Source organism: Diprion similis, chromosome 8 (genome assembly GCF_021155765.1).
Source record: "Diprion similis isolate iyDipSimi1 chromosome 8, iyDipSimi1.1, whole genome shotgun sequence".
NCBI classification, from domain to species: domain Eukaryota; kingdom Metazoa; phylum Arthropoda; class Insecta; order Hymenoptera; family Diprionidae; genus Diprion; species Diprion similis.
This window is the reverse complement of record NC_060112.1, coordinates 24,346,590-24,367,482: the sequence shown is the minus strand read 5'-3', so window position 1 is coordinate 24,367,482 and position 20,893 is coordinate 24,346,590. Positions and strand designations below refer to the sequence as shown.

The 20,893-nt window shown below is 38.9% G+C and overlaps 1 protein-coding gene across 1 annotated transcript; it reads right to left on the bottom strand.

Annotated features, from left to right (window-relative positions):
• Positions 1 to 538: 538 nt before the first annotated feature.
• On the bottom strand, positions 539 to 20,893 carry LOC124409388 (metabotropic glutamate receptor 6-like). Its single transcript, XM_046886972.1, has 16 exons — positions 20,749 to 20,893; positions 19,828 to 20,017; positions 7,991 to 8,160; positions 6,980 to 7,139; positions 6,220 to 6,356; positions 5,883 to 6,031; positions 4,213 to 4,409; positions 3,628 to 3,980; positions 3,302 to 3,536; positions 2,694 to 2,816; positions 2,261 to 2,593; positions 1,904 to 2,186; positions 1,541 to 1,740; positions 1,122 to 1,451; positions 949 to 1,035; positions 539 to 856 (listed from the first exon to the last, which is right to left on the bottom strand). The coding sequence occupies exons 3-16, from the start codon at positions 8,153 to 8,155 to the stop codon at positions 762 to 764; spliced, it is 2,847 nt and encodes a 948-aa protein (XP_046742928.1). The 5' UTR covers positions 8,156 to 8,160; positions 19,828 to 20,017; positions 20,749 to 20,893; the 3' UTR covers positions 539 to 761.

Sequence of the window (20,893 nt, the reverse complement as noted above, 5' to 3'; positions counted from 1 at the left end):
CAAAGTGCATTTTGTAACGATTCATCTCCTATCTACAATGATCCAATAAGTAATCGTCAACGTATATATCTACATTGATACTCATCATACAGTCAATTACTTCAAACACGTAATTCACTACATAAACACACTTCGGTCCTGATATACAATTATCACGATCTAAATGGAATGTTTGTGCTTCTATGACGATTTACTGCGTGAATTTTCCTTATGGTAATGTCATTTGAATTTCAGGACATGCGACGAAGCGCAATAACAAATCTGCCGTAGGCATAATACATATCCTATACGTAATATACGTAAATATGATACGCAATTTTAGGGTGACCCGGTGCAATATATCTGTCTAGTTGTAAGCTTCTCAAAAAAAGAAACAACGATAATTAAAAAAATATAATCTAAAAATATAATTATTGGATAATATAATTATCCAATAAACTAAACTAAACTAAACTAAAAAAAAAAAAAAAAAAAAACTAATTAACCAATAATTTACGTGTATATATATATTATACGGTAGACAGCCAATTTTATAATATATTATATATAATATCAATAATTTGTTACGCGATATTGTATAGTTTACGTAAATACTCGTTATGTACATGCGTGTATATACTTAGCTTAGCGATATGTACTCGTTGACTTTGATTTGGCCTCAGTTATACTCATTTTTCACTTAAATTCTTCCTATCGTACAATTAACTCTAAATATTCCAATTAATCGTTACACCTAGCGCTGGTCAGACAGCATCCTTGATTCACATTGTTCTGATTTGTAAATTCTTCAAGGTATCCTTAGCACTAAGAGCCGCCGAAGTGATGCTCTGGTCTTTCAAGATCGGCCTGATTTTCCCTGAAAAATATACAACAGCATCATGTCGTTGTCGTAAGTATATCATGACTTTTAAACTTCATAGATTTACTTGATACTTCAAATATATTTACAGAGGTTCAAGGTCGATGCGTCACTCCCAACGCCGCCCGTCTTTATCGACGAATCGCTACCGTGAACGTAGGACCTTACACCATTCTCTGAAATCGAAATGGGTAATTAAACAGCGTCACGCCTTGTTCATTCGTTCATTCATTGTCATTAGCATCCAAAAACTAATCCCTACCGTTAAGGACAACGACGGGAGTGGCAGGCGTAGCAAGGTACGAGGAACTCCTGTGCTGGGCCATCACCAACTCCTTGGTGTTCTTCTCAGGCTTCATAAGCACGATGTAGACCTTTGGGAAGAAGAGGCAGGCCAGCTGAACCAGCCCGCTCAGCGAGAGGGACAGGGCCAGGGTGACGACCCGGATGTCGTTGTTCGTCGAGACGAGGTAGAGAGGGACGAAGGCGAGCCAAAGTATTATCGTCGTGTAGTTGGTGAAGGCGATGTAACGAGTCTCGTTGAAACCCTCCGGGCACTTCCTCGTCTTCACCGCGTAGAGGGTGCAGATCACTGGAAAGATAGACGAATTCAAATCTCTACGATCGAAATGGAAGCGCCAACGAGCGTCCAGCACTCGAACTCGATCCCTTGGCTCTTACCAATCAGAAAACACGGGTAGATCAACCCCACCATGTACGAACGGTCCTCCAATCCCCTGCATATCCTCAGCCTGACGTCTCTCGAGGGGTAAATGTGGTTCACCGACGGCGGAACCTTCATCAGCCACACCGCGTTTATCACGACTTCAACGGATGTAAGGAGGCCCGTTATTATCAGCTGGGACTTCGGACTCGTGTATCTGGAGTTGAAAGATTTCACGGAGTAGGTAATTCGGTTCAGCCGTTCATCGTCACGGGACTTTGACGAAAAGACGAATTAAAGTAGTTCAGAGAATCCGTTCAAGTCAAGTGGCATTCGTCAGGGGACTGTAAATACTGATTATCCATTATGGTGGCATCTACCTAGGCTTATGCGGACTGTGCGTCATGTTGTTGAATATCCTGTGTATCCTGTTGGTCTTCGTTACGAGTGCCGCGTAGCAAATAGTGTAGCACAATCCGATTCCGAATCTGGTTATGGAGCAGGTACCGCTGTCTGGTTTAGCGACAACCGCAAAGGTCATCAGGAACGAGGCGAGGGTGCCGATAAGCAGGAGGGAGGAGAGCTCGCGTCCCGAGGCCTTGATCACCGGGGTCTCGCTGTATATCCAGAATACAAAGAGCACGAAGATCGTGACCAGGATCCCTGCGAAACATAGTTCATTCTGACCATGGTAATGGAGCGATAAAGGCACTTCCAATCAGGGTTCGTATAATCACCGCAGCTCGCGACCGCCATTGCAGCTATCGCCCAGGGACTCGAATAGTCGATGAAGTCCTCAGGTATGTCCTCGCAGAGTGTCTTGTTCGGCGTTGGCCGCGTTCCTTCCGGACAGTCATCGCAACGGTGCTCGTCAAGCCTCACCTGGTAGTGACCGCAGTTCCTGCATTTGTAGCAGCACGGATCCAACCGCTCCCTTACTTTTACCTGGTCGGTTTGACACGGCTGAGCACATGTCGAGTTCGGAAAGAACTCGCGCCCGCCTTCCGGTTGCCCTCGGAACTTCATCGAACCCTTCTCGATGTAGAGCATCGGTGCGCCGTTGTCATCCTCTGGAAATAAGACAACGGTTAAATGGTCTTCGTTTCGAACCCGCGAGGAAACGTCGAGACTTTTCTCTCTTCTAAAATTAAATTAACTCTCAATACTCACGCGTGTAATTGCCGATAACAACCCACTGATAGGAACCCTTCTTGACTTTCTGGTAATTTAAAATCGAGTATCTCGGCGGCCCGTCGACGTTGTGAACAAAACGGAATTTCTTTCCAGCTTCGTCTGGAATGGATTTTATTACAGTCATTTTACAGCTGGGTTATAAATGTTCGTGAAACAGCGTTAGAAAAGTGGATTTTGTAACTGTAATCGCTCTCATATTTTTCACCGCAATGCGAACCTTAAATTTATGCTGTTATACCGATGTAGTTAAGTTGAGATCCAAACCATAAATTCTGTATTAATTCGCACAATTACTTCCGCCTATAATCGTTTCGGTTATTTCTTGTTACTGCCAATTATATCTCCGTACGCATCGTGCGTACGAAAATTTCTACTGTACGTGATACTCTGATGGTAAAAAGACCCGCGACACGATCGGCAATTAATCACAATATAACGGTAACGTGTCAACGTGACACGGGAGATCAGGCAATTATTGGAAGATTGATTTACAGTGGTGAATGTGCACGGTGTCGGGTGTTAAAAGGGCGATTTTTCCTCGTGTAAAATTTGAGCGTTCGAAAACTGCAATTTCATAAGCCTACCGTTGAACGATACGTTGGATAAGTAGGCGGATATCGTTTCACCATCGATGTGCCGCATATCGTCGCAAATCCCGGTGTAATTCTTGCCGCATCTCACTTGATGCAAATCGTGCAGAGCCCAAGCAACCGCGTAAACAGCGTCCCTGACGAAGTGGAGAAACCTCTGCTGTTTGTATCCGTTACCTTCCTTGATCTTAAGCCGTGGACTTGTGCAAGTCGTCGAGGATAGCGAGCCCTGGAACGGATCAGATCAGGATTTGCAAACTGACAAAAAGAGACCGATGAGACTCGGACATAGACTTTGGTTGTAACGACTTAAACGGTACCTGCGACATAGTTTGATTGTCATGGGCAGACTCTCCCTTCCGGTCACAGTGATGGTACTCCTCCCAGAACTCGGAGAACCACGGATTGTCGACCTGGTGGTCGAGGGTCAGGTTCGTGAAGTACTCATCGAACCCTGACATCCGTCCGGACAGAGGTTGGACCGCCAAAGCGCCCTCGAGGACGGTCATCTCGTCGACCTGGAACTCGTCCGAACGCGCGGTCATCACCTCCTTGTGATTCGCCGTCGACCAGGCGTCGCTTCCGATCCACACGAACCGTTCCCCGACATCGACGCGTCTCGCAGCCTCCAGGACTCGCAGCGTCGTCGACTTTTCGGCGAAGAGGACGACAACTGGAATTGGCGAAAGGTGAAAGTTGAGTGCTGTTCTGACATTCTAAAGCTGTAGACTTCGTATTCAAAGGTTAACAAGATTTTATAGTCCTAACAAACACTTCAAATAGACGAGAATAAAATTTCGAGGTATAAGGATACGATAGTCGGCAAATTTATACCGTAACATGAATGTTCAGTGTCAATGCAATGTTGCGAATTTTACCATCGACTTATGAAATCTCCGACTCACCTCGGACTTGCGTCTTGTTTTTTATCGTGCGAATAACTCCGTCGTAATCTTCGTCGGAAAATTGTTCCTTGTTTATCCTGTGCGGCGCGCTGAAGCAGATGGAATAATTCAACGCCAAAGAGACGAGGGTCTCGTATCCGTGGTTTCCGTACTCCGTGTCCGAGTAAACTATCGACACGTAGGTCCACCCGAAATCTCTGCAAACACATGAACTCTAGCATACTTGCGAAAAGAGCTGCCGTGATTTCCTTGAAAAAAAAAAATCAGCGAGTAATCTCTTACAGCATTCAAACTGGAGCCATTTTCCGTTGGCCAATCGCGGCGCGAATGGTGTTCGGAGTGGGAGAAGCACGTGACCTCCGCCGTTTGTGATTGGCCGCCGTTCGCGCGACCGTTACGAGGTCGACAGCCGCGATTGGTCAACTTTGATTGTCTCTGATTTGAAAACTGCAAGAAGAATCGCTTCAATTTTCCGTAAGTTGTCAGAAACGAATGTTTTTCTACGTTGGATGTGTCTATGGAGGTAATGAGCAAGTTAAACGTTTTAAACAGTATTTCAAGTTCGCCGATCAGATTATCAATTCGTGGAATCGATGGGGAAAGAAGCGGAAGGTTTAAAGATTACTTTTCCGATAAGCGGAAATCACTGTTTCTCCCTGCCGTTGTCTTATCGGCGGTACAGAATCACCGGATCAATACGAAACGTTGCTGTGTTTGCCGAATGTCGTGGTATAAGCAAAATATACGGTCCTTGATAGGGAAGAGATGCAGAATAGCGATAGGCAAATTCCTACTGTATCGACTGCATTTATACTTTCGCCCATCGAGAGCCAAACTCCTCGAGGCAGACATTTTCCCTTCGTTGCCCCGAAATTTGTCACTCCTTTCGGTCTCACCTTCAAGCGAAGGTGTAAAAATTTATGCCACGTGCCCCGGAGTCAGGATGAGAACCCAGAGGGCGTGAAATTGCCGAGTATATTTAAGGGGGTGAAAAAGTAGATGAATTTTGGAAATTCGTAACTCAACAACAGCAGAAATTTAATTCCATTAAGGTTTGTTTTAGTAAAAAGTATGGAGATCGCGTCTCGTTCACATATTTTTTTTCGATTGGTATCAATTAATAGAAAGCATCATTATTGACAATATAACGTCAACCACGATATCTCGACAATGGCTGAAACGATTTCATTCAAATTTGGCGACATTATTCCAGGATAGTTTACCCTCTCTGCCACAATCCCACTTTTTTTTGATAAATTTTTTACCCCTAAATTAAAAAGCTGGTAACTTTGAATAAATAATCAAATTTCGAATTCAAACGGTTCCCGATTCACTGTTTAAAAAAAAAAAAAAAATCGGATCGCGAAAAACAGGATAAATTATCAAAGAAGATTATCTCCAAATTTGAAACAGGTTTCTAAGACATCGTTATTAAATACTCAGCGTTGAAACAATACGTAAACCAAAGCTTAATCGAGTTTAAAAATTGATCGTCGAGATATAAATTCAAAAAATTAGCCCACGTTTGCATCCGTCAAGTGGTATTATATGCTTTTTATCGAAAGGCGGTGCAGCGTCCGAACTAATTCTTATCCACTCGATTACCTGAAGGTGCGAAAAGGATACGTATCATCCAGGTAAAGTAGAGGATCGATATGGCAAAAACTCACTTGAGTATTTCCAGCATCGCGTGAGCCTGGTTAACGTCGCTTGGAACGGTCCTGAAAAAGTGTGGAAATTTATCCTTGCTGCTGAGGGAAGGCGACGTCGCCATGTAGGATATCTGGGGGACGGCGAAGAGTCTCAGCATCGAGGCAACCTGCGGTGCGGAAAATCTTCCTTAATTTTATGAAACTGTACAGAAGCCCGGTCATTTCCTCTCGTTATCCCCAATTTTCTAATCAGCTTCCCGGTCGGTGATGGGAAGCGAATATAAGAGCGAAAATAGCGTCCCTTTCATGGGATCGCGATGGTTTTCTATTGTGTAAAGGCAGAACAAGTACTCGCCTGTATCGTGACTGAACTTGACTGAGCCGCCAAGACGGCAACGACTTTGTCGAATCCCCCGCCAAGAAACTTTGGGGCACTTCCGTCGAGACAGTGAAACTCCTGTTGATGGTAGGTGTTCACATGAGCGATGAATCCTGCAAGAGATAGAGAATTTCTACCTGATGTTCTGCGCTACCGGTGTAATAAAGATGGAAAATAAAAGAAATCGGAAACGAAAAAAAAAAAAATTGAACAGCACGCGTTTTACCCACGTTTTTCGAACTTTCCACGCTCTGGTAAACCTCAATGGATACGAGCCGGGGTAAAAAGATTCAGTGTGATTGATTTACTTCGCGGGTAAACTTTTGTCCGAGAACCGCGGAGATAATTACACCAGGGTTTTGAGAAATTTTCTAGCAGGTAATTTGCAGCTTTTTGCCTAAATTAAGCTATCCTCACGGGTCTTCTAATGGCCGGACATTGAATGATCGATAACGAAAATTAACAAAATTCGATTTAAACTTGGAGCGATGTATCTGCTGCGGTAATTGAGATTAATCATGATAAAAACAATGACGTTTAACGGTGTTGGTCAATTTTTGCAATATTGTATTATAAGCATGAGGCGAAAATTGGACTCAGACAGGGAACACGAAATTTCTTCAAAGATTCTGGCGCGAAAAGCTGACGTATATTTTTGCAACGTTCGCCCCTTGTTCACTTCCTGTTGCGCGAGATATTTCGGTTAATTTCATCTTCGCATCGTCGCGTGACTTACCTTTGACAAAGTAGAGAGCCTGCTTCAAAGCGTGGCTCGGATTGTCGCAGGAATCAAAGACCAAGGCGCCGAGCTTTATGCCTGGCAAAATACTTGGGTCCTGATTTATCTGCTGCAAGGTATACAGCATCGCTTCCAACGGCTGTATGCCATCCTCGGTCTGAAATTATGAACGTACGTAGATCCGTGAGAATTTTTACTTGTAAACGGTTTCTGAACACACGATTTTTCGCCTTTTTTAGATACTCTTGTCTCTTTTTTTCGACCCTCTCAATTCCATCGCTCGATACAAGCGGCCGAACTTTAGGCCAGCTGGCAAACTACCAGGATTACACTTGGCATCGTTAACCGACGTCCTGAACTAAGCGACGTAACAAATCCAGCGTTAAATACCCTAGTTTGCAGTTAGTCTTGTGAAAAATTTGAACAAAGAAGAGCTGAGTAGAAACAGGGAAGAGAAAAAGCGAAACGTTTTAATAATTGAGCATAATTTTCTTAATTGAGTACAGATTAATCGATTAATCGGACAAATTATTAATCGTAACTTCAATTCATAAGGCAATTGATCGAAGAAACGATGAATCGATTGAGTGAAATAAGAATTGATTGGAATGTACGATTAATCGAAACTTCGATTGAGAAAACAATTGATTGAGAAAACGATAAATCGGAATAACGATTTGCCGAAATTACAATTGAGAAATGAATTGATCGAAAAAAGGATTAATCGATTGGTTGAAATACGAATTGATCGGAATGTAGGATTAATCGAAACTTCGATTGAGAAAACAATTAATCGAAAAAACGATCAATCGATTGGTTGAAATACGAATTGATGGGAATGTACGATTAATCGAAATCTCGAAACGATTAATCGATTGATTGCAAGAAAAATGGATTGATCGCAGATCCCTATAACGTAGAATGAAAATTATGAAAGTATTGAAAGCTGCTCCCTATTGGTATAATAACAATTTTTCGTAGAAATGTAACTCGAATGGTATGGCTTACTTGAATTCGCCCGCAGTCTTCGCCGTCGCTCCCCTTTCTGTGAATTGGAAAAAGTGCTCCTAGTGTAATGTCACCGGACATGTTCAAGTACGGCTGCAAGCCTGCAACTCTGGCATCAGTTGCTGCGGCCAAAAGTATCAACAGCGTAAACCGCGTTCGCGTCATTTTTTCTGAAACAAAGAAGAAAGAAAGAAAAAAGAAGTATTAGAGAATTAGGAATTTTGATAAAACGACCGATCAAAACCTGACGTTTTTCTTACTCTTGTTCCGAATACAAAAATAGCTACGGATCATCATCTCTCATCGATTACAGCCGTCAGGCCAAAGTGGTGTAAGGTGCTTAATCTAAGTGGACTCAAATTGGAAGCTCCGTTCGATGGTCAATGAGGGTCGAGTTGAAAGCGTTACGAAATTGGTGAAACCAAGAAGCCTTATGCATCAACCTTGTGACGGAATCTCTGAGGTTTTTGGTCAAAAAGTAGGGTTAGGAAACGCTTGTAGCAAAATATAAATTCTATTATGTCACGTGCGATATTTCGAAATTTTTACTTACAAGGAAGGTATCCCAGGTCGGTCTCTCCGATTTGATTTCTTTTGTAACATGATATAGCAGACCAAAGTCTAAGCAACCCGCATTTTTTTTATCTGCCAATCGACACTTTACGGGAGTGAAAGGGGTGATTTGGCGGTTTAAATTTTTTTCTTTTAACTGAAAAATTTACATTTTTCACATCTCGTTATGAGAAAACTTTTCCAGTTGGATCGGTTAAAAGTGTTATATTCTCGTGCGTGAAACTGCCAAATCACCCCTATACAGGCCTTACTTTGGAAGGCGGTTTCACCCCCTTAAAGTGTCTAATGGCAGATAAAAAAAAATACGTGTCGCTTAGTTCTTCGTCTACTATATCATATTTCAAAAGAAATCAAATCGGAGAAACCGACCTGGGATACCTTCCTTGTTAGTAATTGATGTCCACGGTTATAGTTCTCGTCATTTTTCCTGTCGTCATCACCAGCCTCTCATGTCGAATTCAACCCGTTATTTTTCACCCTTAATTTTATACACACGTCAAAGTTTCTACGCATATTGCAGCAGCTGAGATTTCGATTCGTTGAAATTGTTCCACCGTCTCCGTAATAAGACGACGACGTATTGATCTCGAGGTATTATATATCACACGGTTAAGTACAGAAATAAGGTCATTCGTCGAGTGGTCGTCGCACAGCTAGTGTTAACACGTAAATTTACTTATCAATATCGAGGCCACCCCACGAACTTCGCTTTTGTCCTAATTGCCGCTGATTCGATCGGATAATTCCACGATGATGAATGATAAATGCGGCATAACTATCGAGTAACCATTGCCTGCGGATCCACGCATTGAGAGGAATTTAATTTTTTTTATTTTTCAGTTCTATGTAACCAAAAAATTCTGGTGAAATTTGTGTATCTTTACACAACAACGATTAAAAAATTATTGGTATATTATAAGGAAATGTCCTACGTGTAACTATATTTAGTGTAATTATAAGTCTCAATACTTAATTTTATGGTTATTGAAATATCAAATCTGTAATTTGATTAGTCTCCTACGATCTGTGAGTTAAATATATCCTGAATACGAATTTATTGTCGGAGAAACATGAATTCATCCCAACAGCTGCAAGAAAATATAGTACGACTGTGCGAATTAAACAAAAAAAAAACAAAAAAATATATATATATATTAGTAAAACAGACTATATTTTCCAATATAAACAGATGCAAAAGTGATTTTCATTTTTTACTTGGAACTATACTTTTCGTTGATATTATAAAAGAAGGATACAAACCCGCTGATAAAAATATGGGATATTTTTTTCTGGTTATAATTTGAAACAGCTGCGAAAATGTGGATTATCAACGAAATTTGAAAGTGCGGGCTTTTAGGCGCGGCTGCTTTTTTTTACCACGCAGGGATTTATTTTATCGCAGCTGAAACCGCGGGGGCGCGATGAGAAAGACGTGATTAACTGTTGCGATAAACGCTGCAGTGAGATATAATATTTTGCCTCCTCGATAATCAGGAAGTTAACAAATTTTATGCAAGGTGAAAATTCGTCCGCAGTTTTGACGATTTTTTCAATCTATATAAAAAATAGTTTCCACCTTTTTATTACTATTATCTTGTTTTCTTGCCATCGAAAATTTTATCCCAACTCAACGGTGACATAAATTAAACAACAGCTGAGCTATGATTCTTCTAATTTTTCTTTTATTTTGCTCCGTTCATATTCAGATACTACATCATTAAACATCTCTTTTCTCAAACGCTGATGTTGCCACAGAATTGAATGTCACAGGCCATCGACATTCGATTAAAAGTTCGTATTGCAAAATTTTGATAACCTCATTACGTCGTTGAATCTCATAAAAAAAATGTTCACATTCGCACGCTTTGCAAACAATATCGATCCACTAAACTATTTAGCCTTACATCCTAAAGAAAAAATTCTCAGTCACTGTATCGGATTGGAATAAATGATCGATTGACAAACTTAGGATTGAAATTTAGAAGGCTTTTGTCTATTTATTTAGAACCAATTTGTCGGAATTTTCAGTCAAATTTCGAAAAGAAAAAGCTCAAAATAGCTAAACACCACCCTAGGAATTATGATTTGTCACCGGATAAGATAGCCGGTGTTTCGTGTTTCAGCGTAGGGTTAATTGAATTAAGATAAAAGATAATTTCGCCTGTTTTGGTTATTTGCTTTTGAACTCCACGGCCGCGTTTATCTCTCCTCGACGCGTTGTCGATCCAAAACAGCTGTCACTGCCTCGGCAGCTACTATCTCCGGCTGTTTAGCCAGCCGCGAAATTAAGCGCGGTTTTATTGTCCGCGGCTTTCTGCCTCGTTTCAAATTCCACCTCGCCAATTTCCGCCCCGTTTTACTCGTTTTACACTCGAGGCGTTTATTGATTTATTTTCGCCAGTTTTGATAAGTCCGAATATTTGAAAAATTACAATAATACTAATTACGCCTAATAACTAATAATACTAATTCTAATTATGCCCTTAGTTTCTTCTGAAAAATGTCCAACGTATCGCCCTTCGAGAAGGGAATTAAAAACTTTTCACTCGACCCTCGTTTTTAACTGCAGACAAGCTTTTCTTTACGATTAATTAAAATACTCCACCAGCTCGGAAGAAAGAAATTAATTACACTTTATTCGAAATGTTTTCTTTGCACAGCGTCAAGTCAACTATTTGAATTCACGTTTCAGATAGCTTATCTATATTTTCAATTGAGACTCGCCTGTAACTCTCATACCTTTAGCTCATAATGACGTTACCTTGTTAATATCTCAAATGAATAAATAAATATCAACTCGACGCGTGATCCTCAAAAAGAAAAAAAAACTAATAGATCCAAACACGTGATTTATTTATTTGTATTTTTCTTTAGCACGTTGAACTTTTTAGCCTCGACAATCGATCTCATACTAATCGACAGAATATTATGAATAATATGGGTTTTCGATCACAAAAGAGTTAAACTAAGGAAATGATTTTCAGATTTTTATCAAATATCGACATCGAGAGGCTAATCAAAAAACAAAAAAAAATCACTACAAAAAAAAAAAAAAGGAAAAAAATCTAGTCGATCAAAAATATGAAAAATAATTATATTTACGAACCATGCCGTTAAATGTATACCTTCGCCTGTAAATGACAGTATATAATCATTCCAAACTTTGAGTTTAAAATAACGGCTCGTACGAGTTGCTGAAACTCTGAGTTTCACCCTCTCCGGATCCACGCAGAGACAGTATTTCAATTTGAAACTTTGCCAGAGTATATATTTATTCGAGGTAGAGGCGGATGTCCATCCGAGAGCAATTATTTCGCTCTCTCTCTCTCTCTCTCTCTCTCTCTCTCTCTCTGTCTGCGCCAAATAGAGCCCTCTTCATTTCCATATTCCGATGCACGCGTTAGTTAATTTTATCATCATTGCTATTTTAGCTTGCAGAATCGAGTTTGTTGCCGGCGCTGCTGTTGTTATATCGTTCTCGTGTGTTCATACACGGTATATGAACTATGCATAAGCTACAAACACGCGCATTTCCCTACCCGAGAATATAATATTAACCTGGCGTTTGAACCCCTCGAACGAGAATACATTTACAATATACCCGAGGAGAATTTTCTCTTAATAATATACGTATAAAATCATTTTAAGCTTGACAATTTTTCCAGCGCGATCAGAGTCCCAGTTTTTACAGTTATAATACATTTTGCATTCATTTCAAATCTGTGTTTCATATACAATTATATTTGTGCCAATTCACCGAATTTCGGACAACTTTTTAGGATCGCAATTTCCAATTTCTATCAAGTCTCATATCGGTGAGAAAAGTATCATCTATAATGAGTTTTTTGGATGGTAAAAACTCTCTTCTTTCCAAATACAAAACTCGATTTCAGGTAGACACTCAGGAACTGCTTAAAATTGAAAAAAAAAACACGTTTTTTTTTCCTTTGTAAACATTTTCAATCCCGTACATATTCGAAAGATCAAATAATAAATTGTGAATAGGTATACATCTTGAAGTACATAGTGAAGTTTTTACAAAATGGGATGAAAATGAGATCATAATTGAAATAAAAAATGGGAAATTATTGAATATATTTAACATATCCGTGGAATATTTATGTACCAATTCATTTGGAAAAGTCAGAAAAAAGATGTGTGTGAATATCAATCCAGTATAAATTTGTCTTGCTAGAAAAAAAAATTTGTTGAATAAAATAAAATTGTCTCGCTAACGAGAAGTGAATTATTGAATAGCTTTTGCATATTTAAATAAAATCATTTCATTCCGACCAAGTTCAGAAGAATTTTCTTTTAGTATATCGAAATACTCCAAACGGTATAATTTTTCACGCGAGTAAGTAAAGGCAATTCGTTTTCCGGTCCTTATATTACAGACCCCAAGTGAACACCGCAAATTTACGAGAAAACAATAAATGGCGATGAGGATTCCCGGCGAAATGTTTCGCGCCAATTGCCAACCGGTTGTTCATTACACCGAATTGCAGAGACCGTGTCTTATGAGTTAGGTATATGGTTTTTCATCGCTGATTGGGTTCGATCCGACTTAGCGGAATACTCGGTGTGTCCTACATTCGCCGAGTGGAATCTAGAAGCCGCAAGACAGCTTCGATACGACATTCGAAATCCATATACCGCGAATTCGAATTTATCGGAAGAAACCGCTCAACTTTTGCCGTGACAATCGCAATTCCGTACACAAAGTGAATTTCAATCGACTGCACGGTTCGTCGTCTGCTAAAACTTAATGCGCACGCGCTACAACCCGAGATTCACTCTTTGCAAGTGCAACCAACTGTCTCTAACCTAAAAAAATGTCACACTTAAGAATTGAGCACAACTGGCATCGACAACTGTTAAAAATTTTCAACTTACGACGGATCGAGAGGTTACATTTCGACAGTTGTCGGTGTCAGTTGTGCTCAATTCATAACTGTCAAATTTTTTCAGGTTACATACGTTGCGGCGAACTGTATTATATTTTTATGGCGGTTGGTCGCCCTGGCAAAACAGTTGCTCTCGGATTTTAGCGCGTGCGCATTAAGTTTTAGCAGACGACGAACGATGAAATCGTTAGGAATTCACTGTGTATATGACATGCATACCTCATGGTTCGGTGGAATTTCGGGAAATATTAATATCGACGGCGAAAAAGCGATAATATGTCAACCCTCTTCACGTGGCAGTAACGAGTTTAATCGACTTCCGCGATAGGTGCGATAACATTGCGTGACGAATTCGTGGAACTAGTCAAGCGTGGAAAAAGGTTTCACGCGACTCTATTATCTTTCTTTACTTTCGTCTTTTCATTACGAAGATGCAACGATTCGTGAAAAGGAACGAAATTCCATTACGATCATTTTTTACTTTCCAAAGGAGCGTAGTAAAATCTGTTTTTTGGAATAAAATAATACTAGAGCTGTGACTTGGAAAGCTGTATGATCTGCAGCTTTCCAAGTCACCTCTTGCAGAATAACTCAGGTTGTGGAAAAAAATGGACTTAAAAAAATATAAGAAAAACACGAGAAAGCTTGATAGTTAACCTCTTTCATGCACCTCCGGGGACCAGATTCGCGGGGTAGTTTCACAAACTATGAGGCGAAACTTGGAAACGAACATTGTCTGCAATTCAAATGATGACAAAAGCTTGGAGAATAATTCATGGCTTACAGGCTGTGCTTGAGTTTAAAACGATCCCAAGAGAGAGTGAGAGAGAAAAAGAAAAATCTGGATCAGAAGTGTCGCCGAATAATTCTTCATATATACATATAAATATATATGAATACATATGGGTCATTCCTTGCCAAATCACCCTACCTGTGACCTTGACTATTTTTAATTTTGTATGTCATTTTTGCAGACATGATATATATACGAATACATATGGGTCATTCCGTGCCAAATCACCCTACCTGTGACCTTGACTATTTTTTATTTTGTATTTCTTCATTGCAGAGATGAGAAGAAAATCTAATGAAATCAGGGTCACAGGCAGGGTTTACTTGACAAATAATGTCCCATGTACATATATGTATGTAACGACATGAATATAATAATAACTTGAATAAAAAATGAATGAAAGAAATCAATTCCTTCCAGAGATGAATTTCTTTAGCTCTTCCTCCGCGTCTCTCGGATTTAATTTTTTTCTGTTCAAGGCATGGGTTCTTTTACTCGGCTGCAGGATCGCATCGGCCATACGTACCTATGTATAAGCAAGAGGCGTTCACCGCGTATTGACACGAGTAAATTAACCGCGGTGCCCGCGGCTCGTAGACTTAACTCACGTAGACTAACTTGTTTCTCGGGATCCGGCGTCCCCGGGGTCTGCTAATAATCCCTCCGGTCGAAATCCTCCCCCGCAACCCAATCCCAACCTCTCAGCCTAGATCGTGGCTTATACGTAGACCTATAACGCCCCATACCTGGGCCCACTCGGGATATACGGGCTTCGGTAATAAACTCAGGGGTAGTTTATACCATCGGTCCATTTTAGTGCCTATTTATACCCCGCGGAACGCCCGAAAGTTCTCTTCGGATTCCGAAACAAGTTTTACCTAATTTCGCATCCAGCCGCACGCCGGATAGTCGTGAAAACCATTTTTCTCCACCCTCTCCACGGGAAATTCGATCAACGAAATTATACCGAAGAATTAATTTTTTTCGACAACGTGGACGATATCGTCGACCCTGACGTTCTCGCCTATCGGTGTCTCGGGAATTTTTCATTGTTTACTCATTTCTACCATTTGACTAATTGAAAATTCCTCAATAAAAACTGTTGGAATACGAAATAGGCACCTGAAACTTATCTCCTGAATTTTTTTGAAACTTTCAAAAAATGCTTAAGTGGTGGTGTTAATGAAATGAATCTGATCAAATTCGAATAACGTTCGAATATTCGAATTCCGGTTGAACCCACTTTTTGGCAAAAAAAAATGTCCAAATCATCCTTGAGAGATGAGACCTGTTCATCATCGTACATCGCGGTATCATTTTTATTTGTTTAACTTTTTGTATTCATCTGCTCGTAATCATATAATTGCAGGGGTAAAACTTGGGGTAATTTTTTCCCCTCGTACTTACGTAAAATAAGAAGAAGAAAAACCGTCATTCTTTATAATGAAGGTAAAAGAGGAGCAGAAATAGAGGGTTAAATTAACGAGATAAAAAAACTTTGCCCAACCACGTGCACATATAATACGTATATTTCAGATCAAACAGAAAGCGGTAATTTAATTTGCAATTGAACGTTCAAAGTACTCTTGCAATATTTTTCTTCCTTGTTTTCATTTCTCTCGAAACAGTCCATTCTCGACAATCCCTCGATTTGGGTACATACCTATATTATGTACCCAATAAAAAAGCAAAAAGAGTGAGGAAAAACAAAACTTTTCACCTATTCGCAGCTGGTCGAAAAATTTGCGAATGTTTTTCCTGTCAATATAAAGAATCACCAGATACGAAATGAAATTCAAACAAAAAATATATGGATTGAATCGGATTGGCTACACGGATTTTCAGACGTGCCCAAAGCTGATGTATATTATTTTTCGGAGTGGGCGGAAAAAAACTTTTTCCGCAATTTAATAATGACTCGATATCCGTATCAAAATATGTGCGGGATTCTTTTTTTTCTGTTTTAAACCACAATATCATATCATAATAATAAAAAATGGAATAAAATCGGGATTGTAAAAAATTTTTTACCTACGGTCATTTATGGATTGTATTATCTTCGATATTCTAATTGAGAAATTCAACCCTATAAGTTAGAGTTGAAACGAGTCAGTGAAATATTTGCATATTTCTTTCGCCCATTGAAAAATTCGGTGGCGAATTTGGGGGGGGGGGGGGGGGGTGTTTTAGTCGGGAATAAAGTGGGATATGCAGGAACAGCTGGCGGTGATGGGCTGCTGTTTTTGAGTCGGTAAGGATCGATCTTTGGGCATGAATATGTATCATCATTCCACAGCAACATCGGCCTCTGTTTGTTGGTTTAATCGGGAAGCGAAGCGGCAAACTCAGTGGTTTTATATAAAAACCTGCTAAAACCTGCAGGCTTTATATATATTTAAATGATACTTTTTCAGAGTCTAGATTATCCTTCTGGTCGGAACGAACACGTGTGAAATAACACCGATTGATTTATAAAATTATCTTATAACCCACGTCCGCGTCGCGCCGCGATGCTGAAAAAGTTATTCTGGAAATGCTCGAATCTCTTCCTGATGCCTATAAATTCAACCACCTTTCAAGTTCGCCGTTAAACTAGTTCAGTCCGTAAGTTTTACCAGAGACAAGAGAATCTTAAACAAAGTTTACTTATAACACAAGCTAATCAATTCTAAAACGTGCAAAAAATTTTACTACACGTATAATATAAATATGATGATGTAAATTGCAAAATGCAATACAAAAAGTTTTTTTGGTCCCGATTTGTAAAGGAGAAATTAATTAAAATGGAAAAATTGGCGAGGATTTGTTAGAAAACAAACAAATATTGGTACGAGGTTTAGAAACCGTTTTTTTGTTTCTAGTTCTATTGAAATTTTGGAAAAAAAATTTGTTTAAATTTTGGGAAAACGCACATTATGGAATGAAATTGAGGAAAATAATTACGAATTTTCGACGATTCGCGTGCATGACGGTATCCTAGGAAAATAAAAAAGATTTAAAAAAAAAATTAAATTAATCAAATATAGTGCGTGTCTCTGTCCTATATTCCCATGATACGATCTTGCCGGGTATATATAAATATAGTTCGACTAATGCCGAAGACTGGGAGCAATCATTCATCCCCCCGTCTCTCGAATCTCTTCGGACGAAATATTCTATAAATAAAATGATTTTATACAAGACGTATGAATTCGTAAAAGTTAATTTATACAAACGACTGAAGTCAACACGAAAAAGCGGACCCAAGCACCGATTGAGAATTCTGATTTGACGTGAAAAAGAGAAACGAAAAAAAAGAAAAACGGAAAAGTAGGAAACTTCGGTTTTTAATCAAACTTCTTCCGCGAGACGCATAATTCTGTATTACTTCATCCTGATTGGAAAATTCCGCCAGATTTCGTACGCGCGTCTTTTCTTCCGAGCCTATCCGTGGCATACCAACAGTGGTTGGATCTAAATTGGGTAAAAAAACCTTTCACGAGAACTGCCCGAAGTTTATCGAGGTATTGTGTTTGAAACCCGAAAGAATTCCGTCTCTCGAAATATCCTTTCATCGGGCGACTCGCAGTTCTCGCAATTTTCCAAGTCAGTCGTGGGTCCGATTTCAATTCTTCGGGTCTCCTAAAAAAAGTCACCAGAAAATAAGTCTATTTTCCACAAACAGAGGAAACTTGGTAGATTGACTTTTTTTCCTGCGTATTTGTTGTTTTTTTTTTTTTTTGCTTTCTTATTATTATTAGGCTTTACTTCAATTACACTCAAAGATGAAAGATTTTTTTCTTCGCATCCGTTTTTACGATTCGAAGAAAGCTTCTTTTCTGAGAAATTTCAGGGAGGTTAATTAATCGGATTCTAAGAACTGATTTGAAATCTCCATTCTTGATGAACAAGAAATTTGGAAACAAAGCAATCGGTTCTTGTTTTGTATACTTTATATTCTTATGTTTACATACAGATCACTTACAACTGGAAATTGAATGAATTTTCACTGTTTCAAACCTAGAAATTTGGACTTTCTGATACTCCAATTTGCTTTAAGAAAAAAGAATAAAGAAAAAAGGACTTTATGGCTGATCGTGAGACAGCCCTTGAACTTGCGGTTTTCACGTTGCAGGTTCCACGTTTACAGAAAAAAAATTCCGAGAAATGAAAGTTCAAGGTCACAGAGCATGTTTTTAGCTTCTCGTTCACCATATTGGATCCGCCATTTTAAATTTTGAAAATTCAATATCATATCCGTGATCAGCGATCTCAAAAACCCCCAAGGACCGAGTTTCGTCCAAATCGGTTTACTTTAGATTTTGGCCCACCATATTCGATCCGCCATTTTGTAATACATGCAATCTAACCTCGGATTCATGATCAGCGATTGGAAAAACTCCGGAGTACCATGGTTTTTCGAATCCTTTAATCTGATCTCAAGATAATATGATTTTTATTTTATTTATTAAAATCATGTTATTTAAAAAATTGAAAAATCACTGAACCGATCAAAGCCAAAATCCAATCAACTTGATCACATACGTCCATATTGAAATGATTGGCGGTAATTCTATAAATTTCCAAACGTGGAAATCTAGTGAAAACTTAACTTTTTATTTTTGGGATGATTCTTTTTTCCCTGAAAACAGAGAATTGAGAAGTTAAAAAGAAAAAGAATCACACACAACAATGCAGTGCACTTATTCCATAGTCCAAGTTACAGCTCTGCGGTAAAAGGACGTTGATTCCATCAACCCGACGATGCGGGCCGGTGCAAATCGATGGAGTGAAGTGCGATGGTTTGCGGTATCAATTACACTTCTGCGGAACTGGAGAGGTTATGTAAATATAGCTTTGTTGTTCAACCGCCTAAGAAGGATCATCGAACTCCTCGAACTTACCCGAGATTCAAGGATCTAAATTCAAGCCCGCGCGAGGAATTTGCGGGTAAAACTTAGCCGGCAAATCTGCTGAGAAACATCGCAATTTCCCTGCAAGATCGCGATATCGAGTAACAAAGTCATTCGAGATCTGATGTGTGAGAAAAGGTGTATAAATCTACGTATGAACATACAACGTACATACATACCTATACGTACATACATACATCTAGATGCAGAAGGTATAAACATTTATTGTAAACTGAATGCAAAATAGTTAGACCACGGTCCGATGGACTAGTTAGACGTATGTGCGTATGTTTTTTATATGTATATGCATATTCATCGTAACCTGAATGCAAAATAGTTAGACCAAGTAAGGTCCGATGAACAAGTTAGACGCATGTGTGTATGATTTTTATATGTATATGTAAATTCATTATAACTTGAATGCAAAATTGTCCGATAGACAAGCTAGACGCATTATATGTGTATGAAAGTTCCTCTCTAGATAACCAACATTCTCTGGTCGACATGAGCCGGCGCCAATTCGTAATGAGACGCGCGTAATGTGAAGAAATGTAAAAACCATTAATAAATATTATTTATTGCAATATTAACTCCTGTTGGACTTTATTTGGGCCAGACGTGCGAGTACCCTGTTAAATTTACCAAACATTAATTTATGTATAAAATACTCACTTCTGTCTTCTCTTAAGCCATCGCTCTTCCAGGTCCCATTAATTCTCGAACTGTATTAAAGTTTAACGCAATTCTCTTCCTGCGCGCTGCCTGCGAATATTATGTGCTGTATAACCAACCAGAGCGAACTTTACACCGGAAATAAAGTTACCCGCGGGTTAAACGCGTCTCGACCTTCCGGAAAGCAAGCCTGGGTGGAATTGTTACTATATTATACATACATACATATAATATGTGTAATATGTATATATATTATATATTAAGGTGGTCCTTATTTCAACAAATTTTTAGATAAATAGTATGTGCCCTCCGGATACTTTACAAATAAATTTTTTTTAAACTCCTGAAAAATTCGAGCTCTCAATTTCAATATTACCAAGTGATCCAAAGCTATGAAAGTTTTAAATAGAAATTAAATTTAGTTTTTCCAACCAAGTCAAGTTTTTTTTTTTTTTTTTTTTTTTTTTTTTCATTTCATTTCTCCAAAACTTTGGTACACACTAAAGAAACGGTTTGAACTTTTGGGTTTGATCCTATATCTTTATAATTAACAATTCTGTCAAGTTTCAAATCGTTCTATTAATTTTCACCAAAGTTATAAAGAAAAAAAACTTACAAAATAACTGGTAAGGAGAAAAAAAAAAATCAACTTTACGAGAATTTTTAAAATTTCTCAAAGAAAAAAATTTAAAAAAAAAAAAAGAAAAAAACACACCACCCAGCAGGAACAATCAATTATTTCGCACACGAGTGACGAAATTTTTACCGAAGTTTATCCATTTTCATTAATTGTATAATGTAATTATTTCAATTATACCTTACAGAAAAAGAAAAATAAAACAAAAAAGAGAGAGAGAGAGAGAGAGAGAGAGAAACGAAGAAAAAAATACTCTTTATTGCGACACAAAAATTACACTGCACCTAATAAATTGTTATTCTGTAATAGCTTCACATGTTTTCACCGTGCATCGTATAACCGATTAGAGTAATACGAATTTTTGTGGATAATAGGGATTTGCGCACGCGTCGAATCACCGAAACACTTTCCGCACGTCCTGTGCAAACG